The following is a 27,845-nucleotide window of genomic DNA, read 5'->3' on the forward strand; positions in this document are numbered from 1 at the left end:
GCTGACAACTTTCCCCTTCCCTGCCTCAGATATAGTAAAAAAAAAAAAAAAAAAGGAAAAAAAAAATTGGAGGCCGGCACAGTGGCTTAGTTTGCTAATCCTCCACCCATGGCGCCAGAATCCCAAACAGGGACTGGTTCAAGTCCTGGCTGCTCCACTGGAGGTCTGCTTGTGGCTGGGAAAGCAGTGCAGGACGGCCCAAAGCCTTGGGACCTTGCACCCACGGGGGAGACCCGTTAGGAGCTCCTGGCCCACCGGGCAAGTTTTTTTGAGAAAGCTCTCCTGGGGCGGAGGGTACACGGACTGTGGGAAGCCACGCGCGCGCCCGGGAACGGACCCAGGGGCTGACGCAGGAAGGTGGAGCCAGCCCCCTCCGGAAACCGAACCCCGGGTTACACCAGCCAGCGCTGTGTGGAAGTCGCGGAACACGCCCTCGCGGGACGCCGGGGACAGACCCGCTCCCTCCTCCTCCTCCTCTTCCACCCGGGGGATCCCGGAACCTTCCTGCCGCCGCCGCTCCCGTTCGCCGCGGGCCCCGTGCAGGGGAACCCGCGCGCTGTTGCTAAGGGGCGGCCCCGGAAGTGACGCGCCCAAGGTTTGTTGACAGCGGAGGCGGCGGCGCCTTGCAGCCTCCGAGTGGTAGCAGCCGATCGGGGGAGGGGCCGAGCCCGGGAGCCAGCACCCGGCTGTCGTTCAGCCCTCGGGGCAAGGTAACGGACACGGGGTCGCCGTCGCGACCCCTCATCCCTTGCTTGGGGCTCCGGCACCTTCCGCCTCTCGCCCCGGGGGTCCCAAGCTCCGCCCCGCCGACCCCAGTCTAACCCGGACCCCGGCCCTTCTAGCCCCCAGCCTCGAGACACGCTGTGGCCCCGCTTCTCCAGAGTCCCCTGCTCCGCCCCGGCTCGCCTAGGAAGCATCTCGTCCCCTTCGCGACGCTGAGGGCAGCCCCATCCCAGGGTAGGTCCTGGACGCCGGGCTGTAAGGATGTACCTGCGCCCACCACCTCCTCTTCCTCCTCCTCCTCCCCCACTTTGCCTCTCCGGGCCTAAGCATCGTGGCGGCACCCGCTTGCCGGGTTCCATCTGGGCCACAAAGGTGGGAGGGCTGCTGTCTGCACTCCCTGACGGGAGAGCTCTGTTGCAGCAGGAAAAAAATGACGCGGTGGCGGACGCCCCTGTAAGATGGGAGGTCGGTGTGGGGGCCCTTGCTACCTGTTGGTCCTTTCCCCGCCTCCCTCATCCCACCCACACGCAGTGTTTCCAGAGCCCAGGGTCGGGGCTGGGATTCTGAACCAGCTCCTGCAAAGCGATGACAGGGCGCAGGGAAATCCAGCCGGGTGGCCCTGGGGTGGGTGGAGTCGCAAGGCTAGGGCGGGGGTGCCCCCATAGGTTCATAGAAAGTGACACGGCGCTGGCAGCTCCAGCGCCCTGGGTGGAACTTGACTCATTTGTTCTTTGCCCGGAGGAGTCCCAGATGGCCCGTCTTTCACCTGCGCTTGTAAGTGCCTTCTGTGGGGGAGGGGATGGGGGGGATCTTCCTATACCTTCCTTCCCTTGAATTTGAGGTTCAGGCGCAGTAGGGCTGAACTTGGAGCAGAAGGTGGTTGCCATGGGCTTGGCGTGTATGTTCTTTCATCAAATCAAACCTAGGAGGAAAATGAACCAGGATGGAGCAGGGCGCCTGTCAGAGAGTGAGGCTGGGGGTGTCACCTTTTTCTAGGGGGATGGTCAGGGCAAGTTTCTAGCCAGCTGGTGTTGGAGCAGGAAATGAGTAAGGGTGCCACCGGCACAGCTTTGGGGACAGCACTCCTGATGACAGGTGCCGAGGTCTGAGCCTGAGGACCGAGCCAGGTGAAGGAGTGGCAGCCATCAGGGGCATTGGAGGCTGTCCATGGGACACAGGTCACGGGGTGCCTAGTGGGCGCCCTGTCAGAGCCGTCCTTGCCAAAGTGTCTGGTGGCCAGCGAGCATGCAGGTCTGCGTGTGGGGGATGACACAAACAGCCATGGTCCTCTGGCCTTGGGTCGTGAAGTCCCCGTTCAGCACCTCCGGGATGGCCACGGATGCCACAGGGTGCTAGGTCGAAGTCGTGCTCGCAGACTCTGGGTGGTGGGAATGTGGGTGAGGAACCTTGTGTCAGGCTTCCCACCTGTGAAATGGGACCGTCGGATTCCATGTGCTCAATTGTGTGCCCTAGTACTCTGCACACTCACGTGGGAGTCTGCCTCAGGACTTCCCTGCTGGTGGCATGAGACTTTCTAGTGTCATTTTTAGTTCCAGAATTTGCAGGAGTATTGGAAGGCAGGGAAGAGGGGAGACCCTTTCTGGCACCCCTAAAGAGGTCGCAGTGGTTTGCATTTCCTGTAATGGAGGATGGTGTGTTGAATTTGGCTTTCTGTACAGCCCTAGAAGATTCGGGGTTTTATTTTGAAAAGGACCCTGTGAAATACCCCTCCCATCCCCCAAATCTGGCTGTAGAACAGAGAAAATAATGGTATTGAAATGAAGGCTCTCTCTCTCTCTCTCTCTCTCTCTCTCTCTCTCTGTCTCAGACAAGAAGGGTGGGGGACGGTACGGTACCTTCTGAGCCTAGGCGTGGGGCGTGTGTGTGGTTAATCAGCGGGTGGAGACTGTGGAAGGCTGGGCAGAGACTCCCAGGCCGCAACCTGCCTCCTAGGGAGCAGGCAGTGCTGCTCTCCTCCCCACCTGCCAAGCCCGGGCTGCCTCCTCTGGCCTGTGCCATGGGCTGAGCAGGATCCATGCTAGAGGACTGAGAAGGGAAAGTTCAAGGCACTCGGAAGCAGGGTTGGCCCCCGGGAGACCTGGGTTCAGGTCCCAGTGCCTAAGCTGGCTGCCTGCTAGCTGTATGACCTTGGCCCTGCCCTGACTATAATGCTGCCCCTTGCCCACTGGGCAGGTGCAGAAGATGTCCCCTGTGCCCACTGTGACGCGGGGACGGAGTTGGCTTCCTGGTGCTCCGCAGGTACATCTGGGCAGAGGGCCAGTTCTTGGAATCAAGGTTTTTTGCTTGGCTTCAGCACTTTGGCTGGTTTTTTTTTAATATTAATATTTTCTAGTTGTAGTTTCAATTTTATTTATTTGAAAGGCAGAGTTAACAGAGAGCAAGATCTTCCATCTGCTGGTTCACTCCCAAATGAGAGCTGGGGCCAGGCTGAAGGCTGGGACCAGGAGCTCTGTCCAGTCTCCCCTGTGGATGCAGGAATCCAAGTGCCTGAGCATCCTCTGCTGCCTCTCAGGGTGTGCACCAGCCAGAAACTGCAGGCAGGACTTGATCTGATATTGGAGGTGGGGGTCCCAAGTGGCAGCTTGACCCACTGTGCTCCAACACCCACTGTGCAGCAGTTCTTGACTCCAGGATGGGAGTTCAGAGGGTCCCCTTGCCAGGTCATCTGGTGCACAGTGGCTTCTGTCTGATCTGGTCCTGGGAGCTGATTTACCAGCTTCCGTACTCTGAGCCTTAGTCTTCGTCCCATCGCAGTGGGAATCCATGCTTGGCACCATTCTGTCACAGCTTCCACCCAGCTCCACCCCGAGGGGCAAGGAAGATGAGGCCGCAGGACCTTGGCCGGGGCCCTCCCGGCGTTAGCATTCCTTCTCTCGCTGTGTCCAACAGGTCTCAGGGATCACACTGTGTGCCTGTCTTCAGGAAGCTGACAGTTCTATGGCAAAAAATTAAAAAAGGCGGGGTGGGTTGAGGGGTAATATTCATCAACATTGTATAGTGGGTTAAGCTGCTGCCTGTGGCGCCCGTATCCCCTATGAATGCCGTTTGAGTCTCAGCTGCTCCACTTCTGATCCAGCCCCCTGCTAAAGCGTCTGGGAAGGCAGCAGCAGAGAGCCCAAGGGCCCCTGCTACCTACATAGGAGATGCAGCGGAAACTCCAGGCTCCTGGCTCCAGCCTGGCCCAGCCTCAGCCCTTGTGACCATTTGGCAAGAGAACCAGTGGGTGCAAGTTCTCTCTCATTGTGTCTCTCCCTCCCTCCCTTTCAAAATAACTTTTAAAAATGTTTTTAAATGAATGTACACCTTGAAATGGTGATCAGCAATGTTAACTCTGTGCCCAGGAATGCTCAGGCTTCTAGAGACAATGAGGCTTCCAGCAAGGAGTGTGAGCTGGGGCCCCAGCACAGGAGGAGGGCCCACATACTGGATCCCACACCAACCAGGGGGCTTAGTACAAGGTACTGCACGGCCTTGAGCTGCTGTTTCCTCATCCAGGAGGCCGAACAGCCTGACTCTCCCAGGTGAGCGGGTGGGGGGGGGGCTCCAAGGACAGCATGGTTGAAGCAGGGGTCTTCACTAAGGAACCCGTGTACACTTTTTTAAACACACCTGTGTGTGGTCCCAGGCAAGTTCCTCAGCCACACAGTCTCAGCCACTTCTTTTGTAAGCTATAGATGATTTGTGTATTTTTTGAAAAGAGATCTCTGTTTGAAAGGTGGAGTTACAGAAGGAGAGAGGGGGGAAGAGAGATCTTCTGTCCTCTGGTTCACTTCCTAAATGGCTGCAATGGCCAGCTTTCCCACGCAGGTGCTGAGGTCCAAGCAAGTGGACCGTCGTCCATTGCTTTCCCAGGTACTTTAACAGGAGAACAGCCGGGACTCCAATTCCTGCTCCTATCAGGATCGTAGGTGGCTGCTTGACCCCCTGCATCATGACACCAGACCCTGAGACCCTGAATTGCAGATTGTGACAGCTACTGCCTCCTGTGGACATTGAAGGAATTAAATCCGTTGTTGTATGCTTGGTTCTCGCTATGGTTTGATATCAAATAAGTTTGCTTGCAAGGAGAGAACTCAGGGGGTCTGATTCCTGGCCTGCCACAGCATCCCCAAGGCCTCCCTGCCTGCAGGTGGCACGAGTGGCCACCTGGCGTGGATGCACATTCCTTCCCACCCTTGGCAGTCTCTGTGGACTTTTCTGGGTCAGGTGACCTCTGATCCTCCCCTGCCCTTCTGTCCCTGGAGTCCCATGGCACTTGCCTGACTCCCCTCTTGGGAACTTCCCATCCCCACACACCAGCCCAGGGTACGCTGCCTCCTGGAAAGCCTCCAGCTTCAGTAAATAGCAGCGTTTGCTTGGGCTTGTCCCAACGCCCAGCTCTTGGGTTAATATTCCACAAGGTAGGTGCTGTGCCAAGGCCAAAAGCTTCTGGCTGTCCCCTGACTAGCCAAACACTGACTGGGTCCCTCACTGTCTCCCTCTGGACCCAAATCCCCCTTTCCATTTCTTGGGGCAAATGCGTGGACCAAGAACCCAGTGCTCTGCCCAGAAACCCAAGACTTGCATCCTGTGCTCAACTGTCTCCCTGTCCTGGGCAAGCTCCTTAGCTGTGTATCCCAGGCAACAGGCTAATATCTCACCTTACTGAGCTCCACAAAGGTGCTGCTGGCGACTGTGTGAGCTAAGAGCTGCAAAGAGACCCTGGATAGAGGTGTCCACGCAGGCAGACCTGGGGGACCCGGGGCAGCAGGGGGTCAGGAGCCGAATAGCTGTGCCCATGCTTGATCAGTTGCCCATGCCGTTGACTAGGAAGTGTGGATTTGTTGGCTGGGTGAGAGACTATGAAACAGGCATGTAGGGAGCTTGCTTCCACCGCTGGAAGCAGCCATCCCTGGGGGCTGCTGTGTCCCCCTTCCCCACTGTCTGCCCCCAGGGTGCCATACCGCCTGCCCTAGGGAATGGATCCAGCCCAGGGTGGAGATGCGGAGTCTCCCCATGTAGTAGGCTACCAGGAACCTGGAAGGCTAGTACCTGCTGTAAGAATGAGGGTCCTGAAGAGGTAGAGGGGGCAGAAGTGGCTGCCTCTGGTAGTGGTCAGGCCTATAGCTGGAGGGGCACAGGGAGCAGGGTGTTCCAGGCCCTGGCCTTGACTTCCTCCTCCTCAGGTTCACCCCAGCTCCAATCAGTAGGGCCAGCTCTGCCACAGGGAAGTCAATATATGTTGCATCTGTCTGGCTTGTCTTTGGGGGGCTTTGGGTGACCATCTGGAGAGCAGGACCAAGTAGAACAGTCCCCTCTCCCCCCAACACCTGGGTTAGACCTGTAGAACAAGCAGAGTCCCTGGTGGTGCTCCCCACTTGGGGTCCTGAGGTGTCCTGGGCACTGGGGGTGAGGGTGTTGGGAGAGGGTGCCAAACCTCCGGGACTGGGACTAGGGGCAAGCCTAGCTGATTCCACTAGTGGTAGGCCTGCCTGAGTGCTCAGTAATTTCTTTGTTCACTCAGCAAAGGGCCCTGGGCCCATGGCGCCTGGGTCACCAGCACCGCTTCTCCTTGCAGCCTGTGCCCATCCATCTTGCCACTGCAGCCTGTCCTGCCTCCGCAGTCTGGGCCAGGACCATCTCTCTGCCCCAGCAGGCACCTGGCACCATGACATGCCCCCACCCCATCCTTCAGAGCCCCTAGTCCCAGTCACAGGAGTGCATGGTTCGCATGTCATAGCCATCAGTGTCTTCGTTGGAACCTTGGCCGCTGGCTTCTCAGTGCGACACAGTCACCACCCTGCACAGGCCCAGGGATGTGATGCCAACCAACACAGCCAGGTTTCTGCCCTGTTGGTGCTGCTGTCCTAGGTCAGGGAGGCACAGTGATCAGCCGGCCTGGCCACCAAGTATTGGTCACTATTGAAAAGCTTGGGGGACACACATAGGCCCGTTTCCTGGGCAAGAGAATGAAGATACGGGAAGGTCATGCCAGGGCCTGTGCTGCTCGGGGCCTGTGCTGCTCATCAGGCATTCCTCTGCTGGTGTCATGTTGCTGGTGGGGACAGCTGACAGATGGGGCCAGGTTGGGGATGACCCTGCTGTGTTTGGGGGCCAGGGTAGGTGGGACAGGAGAAGTTAATGCTTGCTTCTCCTGAGCAGTTACTAAGCACCCAGCCCTTGGCTAGACAGCTGTGTAACAGCACACGGAGCCGGAGACAGAGCTGCATTCAAAGGAAGCAGATGCTGAGGCCCAGGCCAGTGCAGACCCTGGCCCAGCCGCACCTGCTCCTGCACAGCCAGTCTGGGGCTTGAACTGAGGTCATCCAGCACAGTGGCTGGTGAGTGGCAGTGCTACCCTTGAAGTCCTGTCCCCTAGACATCAGTGTTTTCATGTGCAGTCACCCTGTTCACTTTGTAACCAAATGACAACAGAGAACCCTGCGCATGTCATGTCATGCAGCTCTGTGGATTTCTATGGTGATTCTATCTGTGGGTCCAGAGCTCAGAGAAAGATCTGGAAGGTCATCAATCCCCGGAACCACATCCCTCACTCTCCCACCTCATGTGCATGCCCTGGGTTCTTAACCAAAATGGATTAAGAATGAGCATTCTGGCTCCTTGCACTTCAACAGTCTGGGGTTGGTTCAAGCTGGTCTGGGCATCCCCATGCCTTCTAGTGTCTCACTATGGATGCACCATGATTATCTGTCCCACTGCCCAAGGGGCGTAGACCAGGGGCCAGGTTTGGCCATTGCCTGTCCTGCGGTTGCCGTAGTATGTGAATTCCGGCGCACATGGTGCATGCACTTGTCACGCATCTGCGGAGGAGTGTGGGTGGAACCTGTCTGTGTTCATGTCTGCTTTCAAGTTCATGAGGATTCACGGACACCAGTGCACCTGGCAGGCAGTGAGGTAAGAGGCTTCCCATTGCCTCATTCTTTTTTTGCTTTTTAATTTTAAGATATAGTTGATTCGTTTGAAAGGCAGAGTTACAGAGAGAGAGATCTTCAATCCACTGGCTCAATCCCAGATGACCTCAATGATTAAAGCCGGGCCAAGCCAGAATTGAGCCAGGAGCTTCTGCCGGGTCTCCCATGTGGAAGAAGGGACCCAAGTACTTTTTCCACCTTCTGCTGCCTTCATTGGAACAACAGTAGGGAGCTGGATTGGAAGTGGAATAGCTGGGACTCAAACTAGTGCTTATTTAACCCACTACACCACAACACTGTCCCCCACTCATTTTTTAAAATGGAATTTGGTTTTAATTTTTTTAAATCTATTTTTATTACAAAGTCAAATATACAGAGAGGAAGAGAGACAACGAGGTAGATCTTCTGTCCCTTGATTCACTCTTCAAGTGACCGCAACAGCCGGTGCTGCGCTGATCTGAAGCCTGGAGCCAGGAATTTCCTCCAGGTCTCCCACATGGGTGTAGGATCCCAAGGCATTGGGCCGTCCTCCACTGCTTTCCCAGGCCACAAGCAGGGAGCTGGATGGGAAGTGGAGCTGCTGGGATTAGAACTGGCACCCATATGCGTGTTCAAGGCGAGGACTTTAGCTGCTAGGCCACGTTGCTGAACCCTGTTTTTAATTTCTTTTTAATATTTATTTATTTTTATTGGAAAGCCGGATATACAGAGAAGAGGAGAGACAGAGAGGAAGATCTTCCGTCCACTGGTTCACTCCCCAAGTGATCACAACAGCTGAAGCTGAGCCAATCAGAAGCTTCTTCTGGGTCTCCCATGCGGGTACAGAGTCCCAAGGCTTTGGACCGTCTTCGACTGTTTTCCCAGGCCACAAGCAGGGAGCTGGATGGGAAGCGGGGCCGCTGGAATTAGAACTGGCCCCCTTATGTGATCCTGGCACATTCAAGGCGAGGATTTAAGCTGTTAGGCTTCTGCGTAGGGCCCCAGTTCTAATTTTTATTTGAAAAACAAAGAGCCAGAGCTAGAGAGAGAGAGGTCAGCGTCCATAACAGCCAGGCCTGAGCCAGAATGCCGGGCTGTTCTCTCACTCACACAGGTGGCAGGGCTTTTGTATTTGAACTATCACCATATGCTTCCCAGAACACGTCCTGAGGAAGCTGTTTGTTTTAGATTTATTTATTTTTATTGGAAAGGCAGATATACAGAGAGGAGGAGAAACAGAGAGGAAGATCTTCCTTTTAATAGTTCACTGCCAAGCAGCCGCAACCACTGGAACTGAGCCAATCAGAGGACGGGATCCAGGAGCTTCTTCCGGGTCTCCCACGTGGGTGCAGGGTCCCAAGACTTCAGGCCGTCCTGGACTGCTTTCCCAGATCACAAGCAGGGAGCTGAATGGGAAGCAGGGCTGCCAGGATTAGAACTGGCGCGTTCAAGGCGAAACTTTAACCCACTATGCTATCGTGCTGGGCCCTGGAGTCAGAATCTAACAGGGACTCCAACTGGGTGCTCCCAGGTAAGATATGGGCGTTACCACTGTCCCACCTGATCCAGCCCCGTTGTCTCCCATCTTCACGGGCGCTTGGTGTTGCCTGCGTGGCCCCTGTTGCTGTGCCCGTTCCCAGTTGGACCAGCTGGCAAGTGGTAAACGGCATCTCATCACGCTGTCTGCCCATGCTTGGCGCATGCTGTCCATTCCGACGTCCCTGTGAAACACTCCTTGTCTTTTCCCCGTGTTGCGACTGCGTGCTGAGTCATTTTTTTCCCCAAAACTGCTACTCAGAAGTTGCTTATGTATTCAGAGTGCACGTCCTTAGTTGGAAACATTAGTACAATTGTTTTCTAGTTTGCGATATTGATTTCTGAGACAAGTAGAGTGACAGGAACAGAGCGAGCGAGCACTCCTGCCCACAGGGTCACTTCCCACATGCCTGTGATGTGAGGGCCAGGCCTGGACTGGAGCTGGGAGCCTGCAGCTCAGTCACGCAGGTGGCAGGTACAAGGCCCCATTACCTGCCAAGATGTGCATCAGGAAGTGGTTGGAGTCAGTGTTCTGACTGCGGAGCCAAACCCCTGCCCTAACCTTCAGGTGTCTGAGCGGCAGTTTCCTTGCTCTGTCATTGGAGTGCACCACAGTTGGCCTACTCAGGTGTGCAAGTCACAGTGGCACCATCAACTGGAGAATACTTGGAGCACTCCAGAAGGAAAGCCCTCCCCCATCAGCAGTGTCCCGGCCCTTCTTCTACTTCCAGCTGTAAGTGTGACCATGTGGCTGGACTGGGTATCCGCGGAGTCATGCTGCATACCACCCTCGGTGACCCTGCGGCTCCACCCCGATGTCTTCCACCCGCTGTGACTTCTTGAGGCCCACATGTATCCGCACTTGCCACAGCTGAACTTGACTTCAACTTTGAGCTGGCCAAGCCACGCCATTTTCCTCCTTTTATCACTTGATGGGTGTTTGGGGCATTTCTGCTTGAGCCAGCACCTGCTGCCTCCCAGGGTGCGTGGACAGGAAACTGATTGAGAAGCAGAACAAGCTGGGACTAAAACCAGCATTCCAGTACGGGGTCCAGGGGTCCCAAGCAGTGACTGTACATGCTACATCACAACCCCTGCCCTATTGACATTTTCTTTGAAAGGCAAAATGGCCTACAGCAGATGCCTCTGGACTCCCAAGGCCTTGAAGCATCACCTGGTGCCTTCCCAGGATGTGTATTAGAAGGAAGCTGGGTTGCCACCAGCCAAGAGTTGAACCAGGCAATCCGATGAGCGATGTGGACATGCCAAGCTTAACTGCTCACCAAACACCCACACTGAAGGCTTCATTTTTAATCTTCCATCACGGGATTCTTTGGGACATACCAAGTCCTCTGTGACAGTGGCTGTGGTTAGGGAGCACCCCACAGCACCCAGACACCCCAGTGTAGCTGTTAAGGTGGTGAGGAGCAGCCGAGTGAGAGGGAGAGGCCCTGTTCTCCCCACACATGTGCTGAGTGCCCAGCACACATGTCTCCGAGGCTCACGGGTATAGTAAAGGCAGAGATGCTTGAACACACTGTTCTCTTCGCATCAGATCTTGCAGAGACACCACACAGCAGCCGAGAGCAAGGAGTCAGGGAACCTGAGTCTTGGACCCAGCCCCACGAAGCTGCTGCCCTGGGTGACAGTGGGGAAGCCTCTGCCTCCCTTCTGAGGAGTAGCCGGGGCGGTTGGGGTGCTGGCCCTCCTGCTGCTACTCTCACATGGCTTGTTCTCCATTTGCCAGGCTGTGGCTCTGCCAATGACCCTGTGAGCTTGGGGCCTCACTGCTGCCCCTAGGGGCCCCTGACCTGGAGTGGTCCAGCTGCCTGCCCCCAGCATGGCGTCCGACACTCCCGAGTCCCTCATGGCCCTCTGCACTGACCTCTGCCTGCGCAACCTGGACGGCACCCTGGGTTACCTGCTGGACAAGGAGACCCTGCGGCTCCACCCCGACGTCTTCTTGCCCAGTGAGATCTGTGACCGGCTTGTCAACGAGTGAGCAAGCCCCCTGTAGGCCAGGCCTACACGAGGAGCTTAGTGGGAACCTGAGTGGAGAGATCGGGTCTGTGTGTGTACGGGTAGGGGTGGCTGTGGGTATGAATGTATGAGGGTGCGTGTGTGTGTGTGCATATGTCACAGACGTCTCTGGGTACAAGAGCTGGAGCCATAACTGCAGAGTGTACATGATAACATGTATGTGGAGGTGTGTGTGAGGGACAGGTGTGCATGCACATGTCAGCTCATACCGCACAGGTCATGTGCAGGGGGGTCTGCACTGTGCCTTTAGGGAGAAGATGGTAGAAAACCTGCATGTAAGTGAAGGCATCGTGTGTACATGTGCAGACACGGCTACATGCTTACACACATGCCTGTGTGCCAGGTGAATTACATGAGTGTGGACACGCAGAGTCATGTTCCAATGTCCGTAGATGACCCAGGCTCAGGTGGTGCAGGAGATGTATATGTAGGGTCTCCAAGCTCCCTGCCGGGAGGGCCTCCTCCCACTAGGCATTCTCTGAATGCCAGGAGCTCTGTCTTGATGCTCCAAAGGGAAGCTGCCAGGCTGAGTGGTGGCACGGGATGCGTGGAGTTAAGGGTAGAGCTGAACTTACAGAAATGTGCCAAGCATTTAACATGGGCCATGCAGGAGCTCAGGCACTTGGCAGACCCAAGTCAAGTCCATTTTACAGATGGAGATCCTGAGGCCTGGGGGAGTTCAGTTTCTTTAGAGGAGGTAGTCCATGGGCAGAGCAGACAGGCCAGGAGTTCAAGTCCTAAGGGTTTGCCTCGAGAACCTTCCCAGCAGCCCAAGTAACTTGCATGTGCTAGCAACACAGCAGGGCCTTATCGAGGCCTGGCCCTGGCTCCAGCTGGCAGCTCTGGCCATGTGCATTAACTGGCCCATTGCAAGGTCCTGCGAGGGGCTGATAAGGGACCCAAAGCCTCCGGAAGATGAGTGGGGCAGGGAGGAGGGCTGCTGCTGTGCAAGAGGCACAGGTGTGTGGCGGGAGAGGAGGTTCGGGTGCCTGCACTTGTTCAGGAAACATCTGGGCCTTCAGCTGGGAGGCATCTCTGGGGAAGGGCTGGGGTTTGCACTGTGTAAGAGTGCCCTGCAAACTGGGGCCCACCCAAGAGCTGCCCATGGGTTTCTGATTCCTGGGACACCCTACTCACGCCTATAATATGGTCAACGTCCAACCAGATACTGATGCTGGGGAGGGAGGTCATTGCCCAGGTGATCCAGGGAGACTTCCTGGAGGGGAGGGCTTGTATTTTCAAGGGAGGCAGGCTGTTGGAGCCCAGGCCTTCCCTGAGCCCCAGGGCCATCTCCTCCCTCAACCCCAGATATGTGGAGCTGGTCAATGCCGCCTGCAACTTTGAACCCCACGAGAGCTTCTTCAGCCTCTTCTCAGACCCCCGGAGCACCCGCCTCACCCGTATCCACCTCCGTGAGGACCTGGTGCAGGACCAGGACCTGGAAGCCATCCGGAAGCAGGTGAGAGCCGCCTTGCCCTGCCCTGGGTGGGCTTGGCCACAGGCAGGCTGGTGGCAGGGTCGGGCACAGCAGGCTGCACCTGCCAGCGCCAACTGAGCTGTGCCCGCCCTAGGACCTGGTGGAGCTATACCTGACCAACTGCGAGAAGCTGTCTGCCAAGAGCCTGCAGACGCTGAGGAGTTTCAGCCGCACGCTGGTGTCCCTCAGCCTCTTCGGCTGCGCCAACATCTTCTACGAGGAGGAGAACCCTGGGGGCTGTGAGGATGAGTGCCTTGTCAACCCCACCTGCCAGGTGCTGGTCAAGGACTTCACCTTCGAGGGCTTCAGCCGCCTGCGCTTCCTCAACCTGGGCCGCATGATCGACGGGGTGCCTGTGGAGTCGCTACTGCGGCCGCTCAGCTCGCTGGCTGCCCTGGACCTCTCTGGCATCCAGACAAGTGATGCGGCCTTCCTCACCCAGTGGAAGGACAGCCTCGTGTCCCTCGTGCTCTACAACATGGACCTCTCGGATGACCACATCCGGGTCATCGTCCAACTGCACAAGCTGCGGTGAGCTGTGGCCCGGAGCTCACCCCAGCTGGCATGGGCAGAGCGAGGGGGACGAGAATAGGACACACACACACACACACACACACACACACGCACACACACACTCCTGTCAATCCCCAAGGGATCCAGAGCTGCCTGGCCAGGCAGAGGGTGGGGCTGGAAGATGTGGGCATGCTCCCTAAGGCTTCCAGGCTGTTAAAGGCACCCTGATTCCCAGCCAGAATGCCCCAGAGCAGGGTGGCAGTCACAGGTGCTCCCCTGCTGGGGTTACCAGGCAGCCCCCAGCAGACCCGGCTCCTGACCCTGTGGTGTCCGCCCTCACCTGCAGCCACCTGGACATCTCCCGAGACCGCCTGTCCAGCTACTACAAGTTCAAGCTGACCCGAAAAGTGCTGAGCCTCTTCGTGCAGAAGCTGGGGAACCTGCTGTCCCTGGATATCTCGGGCCACATGGTCCTGGAGAACTGCAGCATCTCCAAGATGGATGAGGAGGCAGGGCAGACCAGGTGGGAGCCTGGCTTCCATGGGTACAGGGGAATCGGCCGGCAGGCAGTCACTGGGCTGCTCTGCCAAACACTGAGCACACGGAATAAACCAACAAGTCAGGCGCTTCCCTCAACGTGCACGTGAGCCAGTGGCGACAGACGTGTCAGTGTGAGAGCCATGGAAGGGACACCAGCTGGCTCTGGGCCTGCTCTGGGCCTGCCCTGAGGATCAGGAGAAAGGGAGGAGGAGAGGGGAAATAGGTCACCCTGCTGACGAGAAAGCCCTGGAAGGGTATTCCGGCAGAGGGCACAGCATGGGCAGAGACTGAGAAGTGAGGGCATAGGGAGTGACTGGGCGGTCAGCAGCCGCTTGGAGAAGGTGGGAGCACAGTGTGGCAGAGGTCAGGATGAGGCTGGTGGCACCTGTCAGGTATCACAGGCAGGCTGACTCCTGGGCAGCTGATCTGATCCGAACTCAGCTGGATGCCCTGGCTGTGAGTCCCGGCCGCAGGCAGACTTGTCGGTGTTGGATTGAGGCCCTTACGGCTTCGTGGTGCTGCTGCCACCTGAAGGAGATGCATCCCTCTGTGGAACGGCCACTCGTGTTTTCTGAAGCCAGCTGCATCAGCATCTCCCAGCCCACGAGTTCCTCTGCAGTGTGGCCTTGCTGGCCTTCTGTCAAGTTATGTTTTCCACGCTTAAAACAGGAGTGAGAAATGAATGAGACTGGAGGGCCTGCCAGAGGAGAGCATGGGCGAATGGCCTGAGCACGGCCAGGTCGGGTCCCACGCGCTGACGCAGCTCCCTCTTCCCCAGCATCGAGCCTTCCAAGAGCAGCATCATGCCTTTCCGGGCATTGAAGAGGCCACTGCAGTTCCTCGGGCTCTTCGAAACTTCCTTGTGCCGCCTCACGCACATTCCAGCCTACAAAGTGAGAGGCGGGCATGGAGGAGGGAGGAAGGGAGGGCCAGGGACTGGGCTCCAGTCCCCAGTCCTGTGTGTGCATGCGCACATGTCTTCATATTGATCTGTGCATGCCTCGTCCCTAGGTGAGCGGTGACAAGAACGAGGAGCAGGTGCTGAACGCCATCGAGGCCTACACAGAGCACCGGCCCGAGATCACGTCACGGGCCATCAACCTGCTCTTCGACATCGCACGCATCGAGCGTTGCACCCAGCTCCTGCGGGCCCTGAAGGTCAGGCCAGACCCACTGGGAGGCGCGGGGGTAGGGCCGGCCGCTGGGCTTGGGACCCCAGAGTGAGCTTGTGACCACAGGGTCCTGTCCCGCCCTTCCGGGGCACAGGTGGTCCTGTCTCCCTGGGCCCAGCCCTGGTTTCTGCCCCCACCCCACCCTCAGAGGGCAAGACTCAAGGCCACAATCCAAGACCAGCCTGTCCCCACCACGCAACCTTCCCAGCCTGGGCCCTCCCTGTGTCTGCCCACAGCTGGTCATCACGGCCCTCAAGTGCCACAAGTATGACAAGAGCATCCAGGTAACAGGCAGCGCCGCACTCTTCTACTTGACCAACTCCGAGTACCGTTCGGAACAGAGTGTCAGGCTGCGGCGGCAGGTCATCCAGGTGGTGCTGAACGGCATGGAGTCCTACCAGGAGGTGACGGTGAGCCCCCAGCTGGCCTGGTCTGCGCCCAGGCTCCCCCAGCCCCACGTTCCCTGGAGCCAGCCCCTCCTCCCATCACTCCTCCTATCCCTCCTCCGCGTCGCCTGATCTAGAGGCCTGGCACTGCGGGCCCTGCTTCTGGGGCTCCTGTGTTGTCTCCACAGCCCTCCCCCACCTCCTACTGTGACCTAGTAGCTGCCTTTATGTATATAAGCAATAAGGAATGTTAGTGTAGATAATGTATAATTGCAGATAGAAAAAAGTAACAGAAATCAGCCCTAACCCCAAGCCCCAGTGACAGGCATCACTAATATGGAATCCAAATTTTTGTTGTTCTGGATTTTAGTCTGTGATCACATACAAGGGCACTTCAAAAAGTTCATGGAAAATAGAATGAAAAGATAAGTATAGTTTGGCATCTTGAAATCCATGCATAGGATTTTTGTTTTTAACTACTTATTTGAAAGAGTTATAAGAGAGAGATCATCCATGTATTGGTTCACTCCTCAGATGGCCACAATGACCAGGACTGTGTGCAAGGCCGGAGCTTCCTCCAGGCCTCCCACGTGGATCCAGGGGCCCAAACATCTGCTGCGTCCCCCAGGCACATAAGCAGGGAGCTGGATTAAAAGTGAAACAACGAACTGGTGCCCATATGAAATGCTGGTGTGACAGGCAGAGGCCTTACCCACCACCCCACAGTACTGGCCCCATGCATACCTTTTCCATAATATACTTTTCTGCAAGCTTTCTAAGCCCTCACACCTGCAGGAAGAGAGCCATGTATCCTGTGTGTCCTTAAAGCAACACAGTTGCTTAGCAGTGTTTTATGTAAACATCTGTAACAGGTTTATTCATTTATTCTAATTTTTGAAAGCCAGCATGACAGAATGGGAGGCAGAGCTAGTATCTGTGAGTTCAATCCCTCAGTGGCTGCAACAGCCAGGACTAGGCCAAGTCAAAGCCCGGCCCATGGAACTGCATCCAGGTACCCCACATGTGGCAGGGGCCCAGGTACTCGCACCGTCTTCCTGCCACTGCTTCTCCAAGGACAGTGGTAGGAAGCTGGATGGGAAACAGAGCAACCAGGATTCCAAACAGCCCACCTGTGTGGAATGCTGGTGTCAAAGGCAGCCGCATAACCCACTGCACCACATGGCTGGCTCCAGAACTCTGTGTGTGTGTGTAAGATTTATTTATGTTTATTTGAAAAGCAGATTTACAGAGAAAAGGAGAGAGAGAGAGATCTTCCATCCACTGCTTCACTCCCCAGATGGCTGCCATAGCTGGAGCTGAGCTGGTCCAAAGCCAGGAACCAGGACCTTCTATTGGGTTTTCCATGCAGGTGCAGGAGCCCAAGGACCTGGGCCTTCCTCCACTACTTTCTCAGGCCACAAGCAGAGAGCTGGGTGGGAAGTAGAGCAGCCAGGACTAGACTAGAATTGGCACACATATGGGATGCTGGCACCTGCAGGTAGAGGATTAACCTGATGAGCCCCAGTACCCACCCCAGAAATATATATACATATAAATATATACATACTTTCAGTATGCAGAGTGTAATTTATTCAAAAGAGAGAAGTCTCCCACCATAGTGGTAGGAGGGGGCTCCAAGGGAGAAAAGATCTCAGAAATTTGTTTGTTTGTTTTTAAGATTTATTTTATTTTTATTACAAAGTCAGATATACAGAGAGGAGGAGAGACAGAGAGGAAGATCTTCCGTCTGGTGATTCACTCCCCAAGTGACCGCAACGGCCGGTACTGCGCCTATTGAAGCCAGGAACCAGGAACCAGGAACCTCTTCCAGGTCTCCCATGCGGGTGCAGGGTCCCAAAGCATTGGACCGTCCTCGACTGCTTTCCCAGGCCACAAGTAGGGAGCTGGATGGGAAGTGGAGCTTCCGGGATTAGAACCGGCGCCCATATGGGATTCCGGTGTGTTCAAGGTGAGGACTTTAGCCGCTAGGCCTCGCCGCCGGGCCCAAGATCTCAGAAATTTGTAACAAAATATTTTAAATAATGTTTGTCTGAAGACAAAAGTATAATCACTAATTTTTCAAAGGATTTTATTTGTTTGAAAAGCAGAGTTACACAGAAAGAGATAGAGAGATCTTCCATCTGCTGGTTCAGTCCGCAAGACAGCTGCAGCAGTAAGGACGGGCCAGGCCAAAGCCAAAAGCCTGGAATGCTGTCTGACTGTCCCATGTGGGTTCAGGGTCCCAAACACTCGAGCTGACTCATCAGGGGCTGGATCGTAAACAACTGAGACTCAAACTGTTTTCATATGACACGGTGGCTGTGTGCACAGCTTAACTCATTGTGCCAGCCACAGTGAGGCCTGTGTGAGAAATCTGCCAAGGAATATAAAAGCATGGGGAGTCGAAGGTGAGGGTTGTCCATGGCCCCTGCCCACCTTCACTGGCCCGCATCCCTGCCTAGGGATGGCCACCTTGCCATGACCCTGTTGGGGCCTGGGGTTGGGGGCAGAGCCCCATGTGGTCAGGTTCATGGATCAGGGCCCAGTGAGGGTGTGACCACATTTACTGAACCAGCCCCGTAGCTGACCATTTCAGTTCCTCTGCTGTAGTGGAGAAACACACGGAGTTCCTGAGGAAAGGCCTGGGGGCAGAGGAGGGAGGTAGAGCGTCAACTGCAGAATGAGAAGCCTCTTTCCCTCCGCCTGCGAACTCCCTCGTCTACACTGGGGTGGAGTTGACCGTCAGGCCCAAGGGGCGTCTTTTTTTTTAATGGAAGGACTGGCACAATTGCATAATAGGCTAACCCTCTGCCTAAAGCACCAGTATCCTATATGGGCTCCAGTTTGTGTCCTGGCCGTCCCTACTCATGTCATGGGAAAGCAACAGGGAAATGCCCAAAGCCTTGGGACCCTGCACCTGCGTGGGAGACCCAGAAGAAGCTCAGCTTCGACACTGCCGCCGTTTGGAGAGTGAATCAGTGGATAGAAAATTTCTTTCTCTATGTTTCCTTCTCTCTGTAAATCTGCCTTTCCAATAAATAAATAAATCTAAAAAAGTTTTAGTTGGCAATCCCAACATGAATTAATAAATCCTACCCAAGAAATGGGAATGAAGAAGATTTCCTTTGTTTCAGTGTCACCAGCATGACAAGGGTGAGGGAGCGACATGCAGGCTCCCTGTTCAACCCTTTTGGAAGGGCAGGAATTGCAAGCATCTTGACTGTATTGTTTATTATTATTTGAAAGGCAGAGACAGGTGGATGTTCCCTGCACGGGTTCACTCCCCAACTGCCCACAGCAGCCGGGGCTGAGCCCATCAGCAGGAGGAGAGTCAAATGCAACCTGGGTCTCCCATGTGGGCAACAGGGAGCCAGCTGCCTGAACTGTCATGTGCTTCCCAGAGTGCACACTGGCAGGTGCACAGTGGGATCAGGAGCTGAGCCAGGGCACAATCCTCCAACCCCAAGACCTGGGTGTCCCCAAGTGTTACCTGAACTGCTGTGCCTAGCACCTGCCCCGTGTTCACCTGTAGACCCAGGCAGTCCCCAGCTGTTGGTGTTCTCAGAGGGACAAGTTAGAAATCCATCCATCCTCATTAGATAAAGTGGAACTTGGAGGAAACCTCCGCGTCTTAGGACCAGCTCCCGCTGCTGCCCCGGGGGAATCTGAGGGCGCTGAGAGGGCGGAGTGGACAGCAGGTGCATCCGCCTGCTCTTGGAGCCAGCCCACTGTTCGTGTTTGCATGGGTAGAGACAGCCAGGAGGATGCACAGCAAGCCTTTGACTGTGGTTACTTCTGGGGCAGAGTTCATGTTCTGCTCAGATAGCACTTGAACTTTCACAGTCTGTGTTGCTTTTATAACTTGAGTTCTTTCTCCAATGACAAAGTATGTGGAAAGTAAATATACATTCTGGAGTGGGGGTGAGGAGTGTGGTATCTTTTAAGTGATTTGGTTAATGAGTGTGCTAAACATCCATTGCCTAAAAAAGACGGCAGGGAGGGGAAGTGTGGCAGTGGGTGAGGCCGGCACCGGTGTCAGCATCCCACATGCGAGCGCAGATTTGAGTCCTGGTTGCTCTGCTCTGCTTTTGATCCAGCTCCCTGCTGATACACCTGGGAAAGCACCAACAAATGGCCCATATGTTTGGATCTCTGCCACCAACGCGGAAGACCTGGATGGAGCTCCTGGCTTTGGCCCAGCCCATCCCCAGTCCTTGTGGCCATTTGGGGAGGAAACTCAATGATGGAAGATCTCTCTCTCTCTGTCATTCTGCCTTTCACAGAAGATATGGAAGAATTCACTTTTTAAAAACTGACCTTTAGAAAGCAGGAAGGAAATAGAGTCACTAGGGGAATGTTCTGGGGACTCTAATGAGGTAACTGACATGCAGCCGGAACAGGGTCTACCCCTGCTGCTACCTCGGGGAGCTGGTGCAGCCACAAGCTGAGCCAACATGAGGGGAGACAAGGGCCCTAAGACGTGAAAGTCCCACAAGGCCTCCGGGTGTCATGATGTGTGCCTGAGCCACAGCTCGCAATAGTTGACTATGGTTCGCGCCGAGCTGGGCAGACAGTCTGGGGTCGGGGTGAGGGGATGTGCTGGCCTCTCTGGCTGGCCTCAGAAGTCCCTGGAGCTGGGCCCCTGACCGCCCCGCGCTTTGCCTCCCGCCCGGCCCAGGTGCAGCGCAACTGCTGCCTGACCCTATGCAACTTTAGCATCCCGGAGGAGCTGGAGTTCCAGTACCACCGGGTCAACGAGCTCCTGCTGGGCATCCTCAACCCCAGCCGCCAGGACGAGTCCATCCAGCGCATCGCCGTGCACCTGTGCAACGCCTTGGTCTGCCAGGTGGACAACGACCACAAGGAGGCCGTGGGCAAGATGGGTTTTGTGGTGGTGCGTAGTGCGGCTGCCCCTCCTCCCCCCCTCAGCTCCCCCCTGCACACACATCGCCCCGGGAGTGCGGCTGGTGGATGAGCTGAGTGTGGGAGATCTGGGTTAGACCAAAGGAAAGCTTCCCCAGCAGCATCTGCTGCTTCTGACCCCGTAAGCCCCTCCTGCCTGGGATGCTCCACCCACCCCCAGCACCTACCACCTGCCCTGCTCTGCCAGCTGACAGTCACTGCTGCCCGCCCCATGCCGCATGCCCCACCCAGCAGGGCTGGACCATTCCCCATGCTATCTTCCCCGCTGAGGGTTTGAGTGGCCTGCACAGCACTTCGGCGATTCACTCTGCATGTCTCACAGACAGCCTGAGCTGGGCCGGGGCAAAGCCAGGAGCCCAGAACCCTGTGCAGGTCTCCCCTGTGACTCGAACCAGCCCCTGCTGCCTCCCAGGGTGCACACTGGCAGGCAGGTTAATCAGGAGCGGAGGCAATACTGGAATCCAGGCCCTCTCTGGTCGGGGCCATGGGGGGCTCACGAGTTGTTGGCCCCACTCCTCACTGTACCTCTGGGAGGCTCCAGCTGGCTGAGGCTGTGCCCAAAGCCACATGTGGAGTCAGCCCAGGGCTGGGAGCAGATCCAAGGTCTCCTGGACCATTCTGAAGCCCTGCCCTCCCTGCCTGGGCTCTGGGAGTGTGTTCCTGGGGCCTGGAACCTCTAGCCAGAGCTGCTCTCTGCCCACAGACCATGCTGAAGCTGATCCAGAAGAAGCTGCTGGACAAGATTGTAAGTCCTCCTGGAGCTGCGTGGCCTATCCCCTCCCCTCCCCCACCGGCGACATCCGACTGTGTCAGGGGCCACCAGCTCCGGGTGCCCGGTGCCCGCTGAGCCCTGCCCTCCCCTGCAGTGTGACCAGGTGATGGAGTTTTCCTGGAGCGCCCTATGGAACATCACAGACGAGACGCCGGACAACTGCGAGATGTTCCTCAACTTCAACGGCATGAAGCTCTTCCTGGACTGCCTGAAGGTGGCGCTCACACTCGCCCCGGCATCCTCCTGCGCCATGGCCCTCCCGGCCAGACCTGCTGCTGGCAGGGACCCCCTCAGGAACCCTAATCCCCCGCCCTGGGAAAAGTTGGTCCCACCTTCTCAGTCCGCAATGCCTAGATCCCCTCCCCCTAGCACTCTCTCCTGTCCGATTCCTGAGACAATTCCCTCAGAGTAATGTTTGCCACGGACTTCAGCACCTAGAACCGCATGTGCCTTAGGTCCCTTCTCAGTCCCTCTCTATGTAACAAGGAATCCCCCCACCTTTCTGATCCCTGCCTGTGGGTGCCCAGCACCTACCCTGGGGCACTGGGAGGTGGAGACAGCAAATGAGACTTGCTGTCTGGTTCGCCCAAAGCCCTTCCAAGCCTAGGTGACCAGGCACTGCTGGCCCCATCCCAACGGCTCTCCCTTTTCCCAGGAATTCCCAGACAAGCAGGAACTGCATCGGAACATGCTGGGCCTCCTGGGAAATGTGGCCGAGGTGAAGGAGCTGCGGCCCCAGCTGATGACCTCCCAGTTCATTGGTGTCTTCAGGTGAGTCCTGCTCTCTGCGCCCTTATTGCCTTGGCTGCCAGGAGGCTCCAAGTTCTAGTCCGTGCTCGGTGGCTACAGCTGCCCTGGGCCCAGGCCTCGGTGACTGCGGTGCATGCTGCCTGCCTCCTGCAAGGTGGTTTTTAGGCTGTTTGAACCCTGCATCAATGCTCCCCTTGTATGTCTGTCTCAGGTGGCCTCCATGCCGCTGGTAGAAGCAGCCCAGACACAGGGAGGCGGGGGAAGGGACTGGGGAGCCCCTGGAGCCCTGTGTCAGCGGGAGCCCAGAAGAGGGACAGGGGCATGGGCTGCATCCTCCTCCCTGTCCTTCTTCCTGGCAGCAACCTGCTGGAAAGCAAGGCCGACGGTATTGAGGTCTCCTACAATGCCTGCGGTGTCCTCTCCCACATCATGTTCGACGGGCCTGAGGCCTGGGGTGTCTGTGAGCCCCAGCGGGCGGAGGTGGAGGAGCGCATGTGGGCAGCCATCCAGAGCTGGGACATCAACTCCCGGAGAAACATCAATTACAGGTGGGGAGGCGGCCAGCTCAGCCCCGGCAGCACCCTGTACCCGGCTTCGTTCTGACCCTGGAGCACCGGCTCAGGCTCTCATGCTAGCTTGCTCACCTACAAGGTCCCCCAGCTCGCTCCACCGTTCCCAGCACAGACTCTCAGTAAAGCTGCCCTGTGGGGAAGCCAAAGTGAGACACAGGAAAGACAGAAGGAGCCGCCACCTGCTTCCCCTGCAAGGACCCCACCCCATGCACAAGTCCTAGCAGGGTTGCCCTTCCGTGTGGGACCTCAGTGTGGCTGGTGCTGGCCCTAGCTCCGCTGCTGCTGGTCGCCCAGCTGCCAGGCCTGGGTGTCCCTTGTGACCTCGCCAATGAGGCACTTCCCCCAGGCCACCCTGAGCTGGTGGACACAGACGCTGAAAAATCTCAGCTGGGCCCATGCTTGTAGCTTCATGCACAGTACTTCTAGGGAGAAGTGCCTGGATGGTGCTTGGCTGGCCAGAGTAGCTCCAGCTTGCCCTAGAGGGGAGGCACAGCCACAAACCTTCTGCTTCCCCACCCAGGGCTGGGGTCCTAGCTTTCTGCTGCCGCACCCTGCCCTCCCCTGTCCTCTGTCCCCTCCTCCCTTCCCTGCAGAGGGCTGAGCACCAGCTGTCCCCCCATCCCCAGGCATGTTGAAGTGACCTGGAGTCCTCCCTGCAGGTCCTTCGAGCCAATTCTCCGCCTCCTGCCCCAAGGTATCTCGCCTGTCAGCCAGCACTGGGCCACCTGGGCCCTGTACAACCTCGTGTCCGTCTACCGTGAGTGCCCCCTTGCCCTGGGATCAGACACCCCCATCGCCCCCTACCCCTGCCCAGCTGCAAGCAGACCTGCCCTCCAGTGTGGCAGCTAGGCCTTGCCTGAGCACTGTGCTCACTCCTAGCAGTATGGGATACCCAGGGCTACAGCCAGCCCCTCCCTGTCTCTAGAAGCGGGCTTGGCAGGTAAGCTAGCCTACTAATCCCAGACAAGTCCCCTCTTCAAATTAATTAGTAAAGTATTTAAAATGTATTTTGAGGGGCTGGTGTTGTGGCACAGCAAGTTAAGCTTCAACCAGCATTCCATATAGGTGCCAGTTCAAGTCCCAGCCACTCCACTTCCCATCCGGATCCCAGCTAATGCCTCCCAGAGGTACAGCTAATATTTTTATTGGAAAGTCACATATACAAAGAGGAAGAGAGACAGAGAGGAAGATCTTCCATCCAATGATTCACTCCCCAAGCAACTGCAACAGCCAGAGCTGGGCCGATCTGAAGCCAGGAGCCTGGAGCTTCTTCTGGGTCTCCCACACGGGTGCAGAATCCCAAGGCTTTGGGCTATCCTCGACTGCTTTCCCAGGCCACAAGCAGGGAGCTGGATAGGGAGCAGGGCAGTTGGGCCACGAACTGGCACCCATATGGCACCTTGGTGCATGCAAGGCAAGGACTTTAGCCAGTAAGCTACTGTGCTGGACCGAAAACAATTCTTTAAAAAAATTTTGAGGGGTCTCTGCCATGGTGTAGTAGGTTAAACCTTTACTCGTGCTGGCAACCCATATAAGTGCTGCTTCAAGTCCTGGCTGCTCCACTTCTAACCCAGCTCCCTGCTAATGGCCTAGCAGAGTGGCAGAGAATGGCCCAAGTGCTTGGGCCCCTGCACCCATGTGGACATACACTCGTCATTTTGGCTATTTGGTGAGTGAACCAGAAAATGGAAGATTTCTCTGTATCTCTGTCTTCTTCTGTCTTTGTAACTCTGCTTTCCAATAAAAATAAATAAATAGGGCCTAGCATGGTATTAAAGGGGTCTTTCCTAGGATTCTCCACCTGCACCCCGAGGGAGGTGCAGGGTGACATGGGGACTCTGGCTTTGTGGCTCCTCCCCTACCTCTCCTAGGTGACCCCCAGGAGAGTGAAGGGGCAGGGAGGGCTTTGGGGTTCCAGGCCATGGGCTGGTGTGGCACTGACCATCTGTGCCTCCCCGCCCCGCCACAGCGGACAAGTACTGCCCCCTGCTGATCAAGGAGGGGGGCATGCCGCTGCTGAGGGACACCATCAAGATGGCGACCGCGCGGCAGGAAACCAAGGAGATGGCCCGGTAAGAGAGGCGTGTGCGGACGTGGAGACTGGCTGTAGGACCAAGCAGAACCCCGTGGTGTCTGGCCAGGGACATTTGGGGTGGCCTGGGAGCCCAGCGAGGGCCTCTCGGAACCCCAGGGTGAGGGAGGTGGATGATGGCACTCAGGATGTGAAATGTCTTCATAAACTTAGATTTCCTTTATTCCCAACAAATCCCATCCTCCCTTCATGGGTGAGGCAGAGCTCTCGGTCATCCTTAGCCAGGGGCGAAGGAGAACTCTGGGTGCTGGGAATAGACGTTCCGAGTGGCAGTCGGGGAGGCCGGTGGGAGAGGCCCCCGGGAGCCAGCAGCCACTGGCTGTGGGTTATCACCATGACGTCTCCAGGATGTATTCTAGAAGGTCAGCATGCCCCTGTAGACGGCAGTCACAGTGAGGAGCCTAATGCCGAGTAGCAGGTTCCCTAGGTGATTCACTGGGCACGGGGTGCCAGGAGCTGTGATGCCTCAGTAGGCAGGGTGATCCAAGTCTGGGAGGAGTGGGACAAGAAAGTCTCCCAGCAGTCACCTAGAAAGACTGATAGATACCCCAGGGTCTTTCCCAGAGGGTCTGGGAGGTGAACCTGGACCCAATCATGGTAAGCAGGTACCCCAGGACATGGGGGAGGGCCTGGGGGAGATGGCCAGGTGCCCCAGGCCCATTGCACACTCCCCCAAGGCCGAACATGGGTGCCCGAGCTGGTAGGTTATGCCAACTCGGAGCAAGCTGCCCAGTGCATTCTCAGAAGACAGCTCCCGATGCCCAACCTCTCCTGGCATCGCCTTCCAAAAATACAGCAGGACACCCCTGGGCACGGGGAGGCTCCAAGTGCCACCTGACAACCCTGGGCAGCAGAGGCTGAGTGTCAGGCTAGGAGCCCAGCTGGCGTGCCAGGGCCTGCCACCACTGTGTGTTGGGTCCTGCCACCATGGCGGGTGTGTTGTGCAGACAGTGTAGGAAGGAGAGACCGACTTCAGGGAAGAGACAGGAAGAAGGCAGAGCTGGGAACATTGCTAAAGAGAAGACGGGGAGGGGAGTAAGGAGGCCGAGCCTGAGGGGTTGCAGGGAGAGAAGGCAGGGAGGCCAGCTGGCGATGGCGATGGTGGCCATGGGCCACTTCGCAGCCACTGTGTCTCCAGCACCACACGGGGTCAGTGTTGGGTCGCTCCTGGTGGTGGTGACTGGCCAGGTGGAGGGCGGCCCCATCGCCCTGCGAGCCTCCATTCCCATCCTCCCCTCCTTGCCCCCAGCAAGGTGATTGAGCACTGTAGTAACTTTAAAGAAGAAAACATGGACACGTCCAGATAGATGCCTCCGTCGCTGTGGACCACGGCCTGGCCCATGAGGGGACGCAGCTCCCGGGGCCTCTCCCGCAGGCCGAAGATACGTGGGAAGGACTTTTGCACAACCGACGCTTTTCCTTAACATTAGTGAGATATATATATTATATATATATATATATATATTATTTTTTTTGGTTAGGAAGTGTGAAGTTTTGTGTGTATGATTTCTGTATGAAAACTAAGAGAAACCCCTGCCCGAGTCCTCGCAGCTTTTTGGTCATTGTCACCTGACCGAGAGAGCCTTTGTTGCTGCCACCCTCACCCTGCCCTGGCAGGCCTGAGGCCCGTGACGGGGAGGGGGTCCCGGCCTTTCCTGTTGGCCACTCTCGGCCCCGGGCCAGACGGCGCAGCTGTTGGGGTTCAGAGATCCAGGCCGGTCCCCCAGGCCCCTGGGGCTTGCCAGCGCTGTGGTGCTCCCAGCTGGTGGCCGTCTGGGGTCGGAGTGGAGTGTCCCCTGCCCCCCAGAGGCCCCTGGAGGAGCAGGACTCCCCGGTCAGGCCTGCCTGTGGCCACGCTGCTACGGAGGCTGCCTCTGAGCCTCCCCCCAGGCCCCAGGCTCCCACAAGGCCGCAGTCAAGGGTGATTCCATCTAGCGCCCCCCCCACTCCCGCCAAACACATCCAGAAGCCGCCCACAGCTCCCGAAGGCTAGGGCCTTGCCCCCTCCTTCCATTCTCTGCCCACCCGAGGTGCCCAGGCACCCCCACCAGCAGAACTGAGCCTGCCTCATGCACCCCACCCACCCCACTGCCCAGAGGAGGCCCAGGCACCTCTTCAGGCGGGAGGCCCCCACCAGGCCCCCAGACCAGCACGTGGACTGCTACGGTGGCTGCCGGACCCTCCCGCCACCTTGGACATTTCAGCACCTGTGTGCCCCTCCTTCCCGCACGTTTCTTATTGGACACGGGTGGGGAGGCCTGGGGGAGAACCCCTGGAGCCCCCTCCCCATGGCTATGGCCAAGGCCAAGACCGAGGCTGAGGAGGGGCCCTCCCTTGTGCCCTGGGCTCACTTGGTCCGGCCAGAGCTCCACTTGCGTTGCTTTCCCGCCTGGGGCTGGACAGATATCTGTACCCAGTTGTCACAAATACATTTTTGTGCAAAGTGAGGATGAACAGAGTGTCTTATTTTTTTTCGCACGGTGGGGTGGGGTGTGGCTTTACTGGCCTGGCTTTCAGGGTCTTGAAAGGGACCTGGGGGACCCCCAGAGAGGAGTGCAGGTATAGCTCTGTGGTGTGGAGGGCAGCTGCATTTGGGGGTTTGTGTGCCTGGCCCATGGGGCCCATCAGTGGCACTCTAGGGCACCTGTTTATTCACTGCACGCCTGTGCCATGCAGCCTGATAAGGCCTGTGCCAAAGGGCTCAGACAAGAAGGAGGGAGAGGTGCCTGCTGCAGGGCTCTGGGGCTTTTTTGGGGGAGACTCCCCCCTCCATGAGGCAGAGCAGAACGCACCTGTGTCCACAGTGCCTCTCCCCAGAGGAGCTGCCAAGTTGTGTCCCAAGAGAAGATGCCAACTGGCAGGCCCGGTTCCGGGGTCCTGGGGATGGGTCCCAGGCAGAAGCATCTGCTGGCATAGTGCAGCAGCCCCTGGGGCCACGGTAACGATGGAGGAAGACAGGTAGGAGCAGGTAGGGACAGGAAGCTGAAGCCCAGGTGCCAGCTCTGGCCCAGGACAGTGCTGTGTGGATCCCGCTACCAAGGCCATTGTGTCCTCACTGTCCAGTGCCCTGCTGGCCATGCCAAGGCTGCGGCTTCCCTTCTCCCCGGCAGGGCACAGCAGTGGGATAGGCCTAAAGGTTCTAGAACAGCAGCACTCTTACCTTGTCCTCCACATGAGTCAAGGTACCCCTTTTTCATCCCCTGAGCAGCACGTGGGCCAGGTCCCCACCCACTGACCACCCAAGGGCCCTGACACAAAGGATACTGAGAAAATGGCTCTGTCCTGGGGGCACGCCAGCCCAGGCAGCGGACAGGGCTGAACTCCTCTGCCTGCCACGCCCTGTGCTGAGCTTATCCCGGGCTCCTTGCTGCCCGGTCATGTCCTCCCACTGACCTCTCTTAATGCAGGAGGTCACTGAGGTTGTCATGGGTGACTCAT

General features: G+C 57.1%; 1 protein-coding gene across 8 annotated transcripts; it reads left to right on the forward strand.

Annotated features, from left to right (window-relative positions):
- Positions 1-327: 327 nt before the first annotated feature.
- Positions 328-26,861, forward strand: ZER1 (zyg-11 related cell cycle regulator). 8 transcript variants are annotated; one of them, XM_058672291.1, is made up of 18 exons: positions 382-710; positions 843-957; positions 1,465-1,497; positions 10,918-11,168; positions 12,519-12,669; positions 12,782-13,218; positions 13,547-13,723; positions 14,519-14,633; positions 14,752-14,898; positions 15,149-15,322; positions 19,977-20,192; positions 20,925-20,966; positions 21,088-21,207; positions 21,649-21,764; positions 22,103-22,291; positions 22,975-23,072; positions 24,285-24,387; positions 25,657-26,861. In XM_058672291.1, exons 4-18 carry the CDS (start codon positions 11,011-11,013, stop codon positions 25,712-25,714), a joined length of 2,301 nt encoding a protein of 766 aa, XP_058528274.1. In that variant the 5' UTR covers positions 382-710; positions 843-957; positions 1,465-1,497; positions 10,918-11,010; the 3' UTR covers positions 25,715-26,861. The 8 variants fall into 8 exon arrangements, with proteins under 8 accessions (XP_058528278.1, XP_058528277.1, XP_058528274.1 ...); XM_058672295.1 differs by lacking the exon at positions 1,465-1,497 and having other exon boundaries at positions 328-710; positions 15,149-15,316; XM_004593511.2 differs by lacking the exon at positions 1,465-1,497.
- Positions 26,862-27,845: the final 984 nt, after the last annotated feature.

Source organism: Ochotona princeps, chromosome 14 (assembly GCF_030435755.1).
Source record: "Ochotona princeps isolate mOchPri1 chromosome 14, mOchPri1.hap1, whole genome shotgun sequence".
Taxonomy (NCBI): Eukaryota; Metazoa; Chordata; class Mammalia; order Lagomorpha; family Ochotonidae; genus Ochotona; species Ochotona princeps.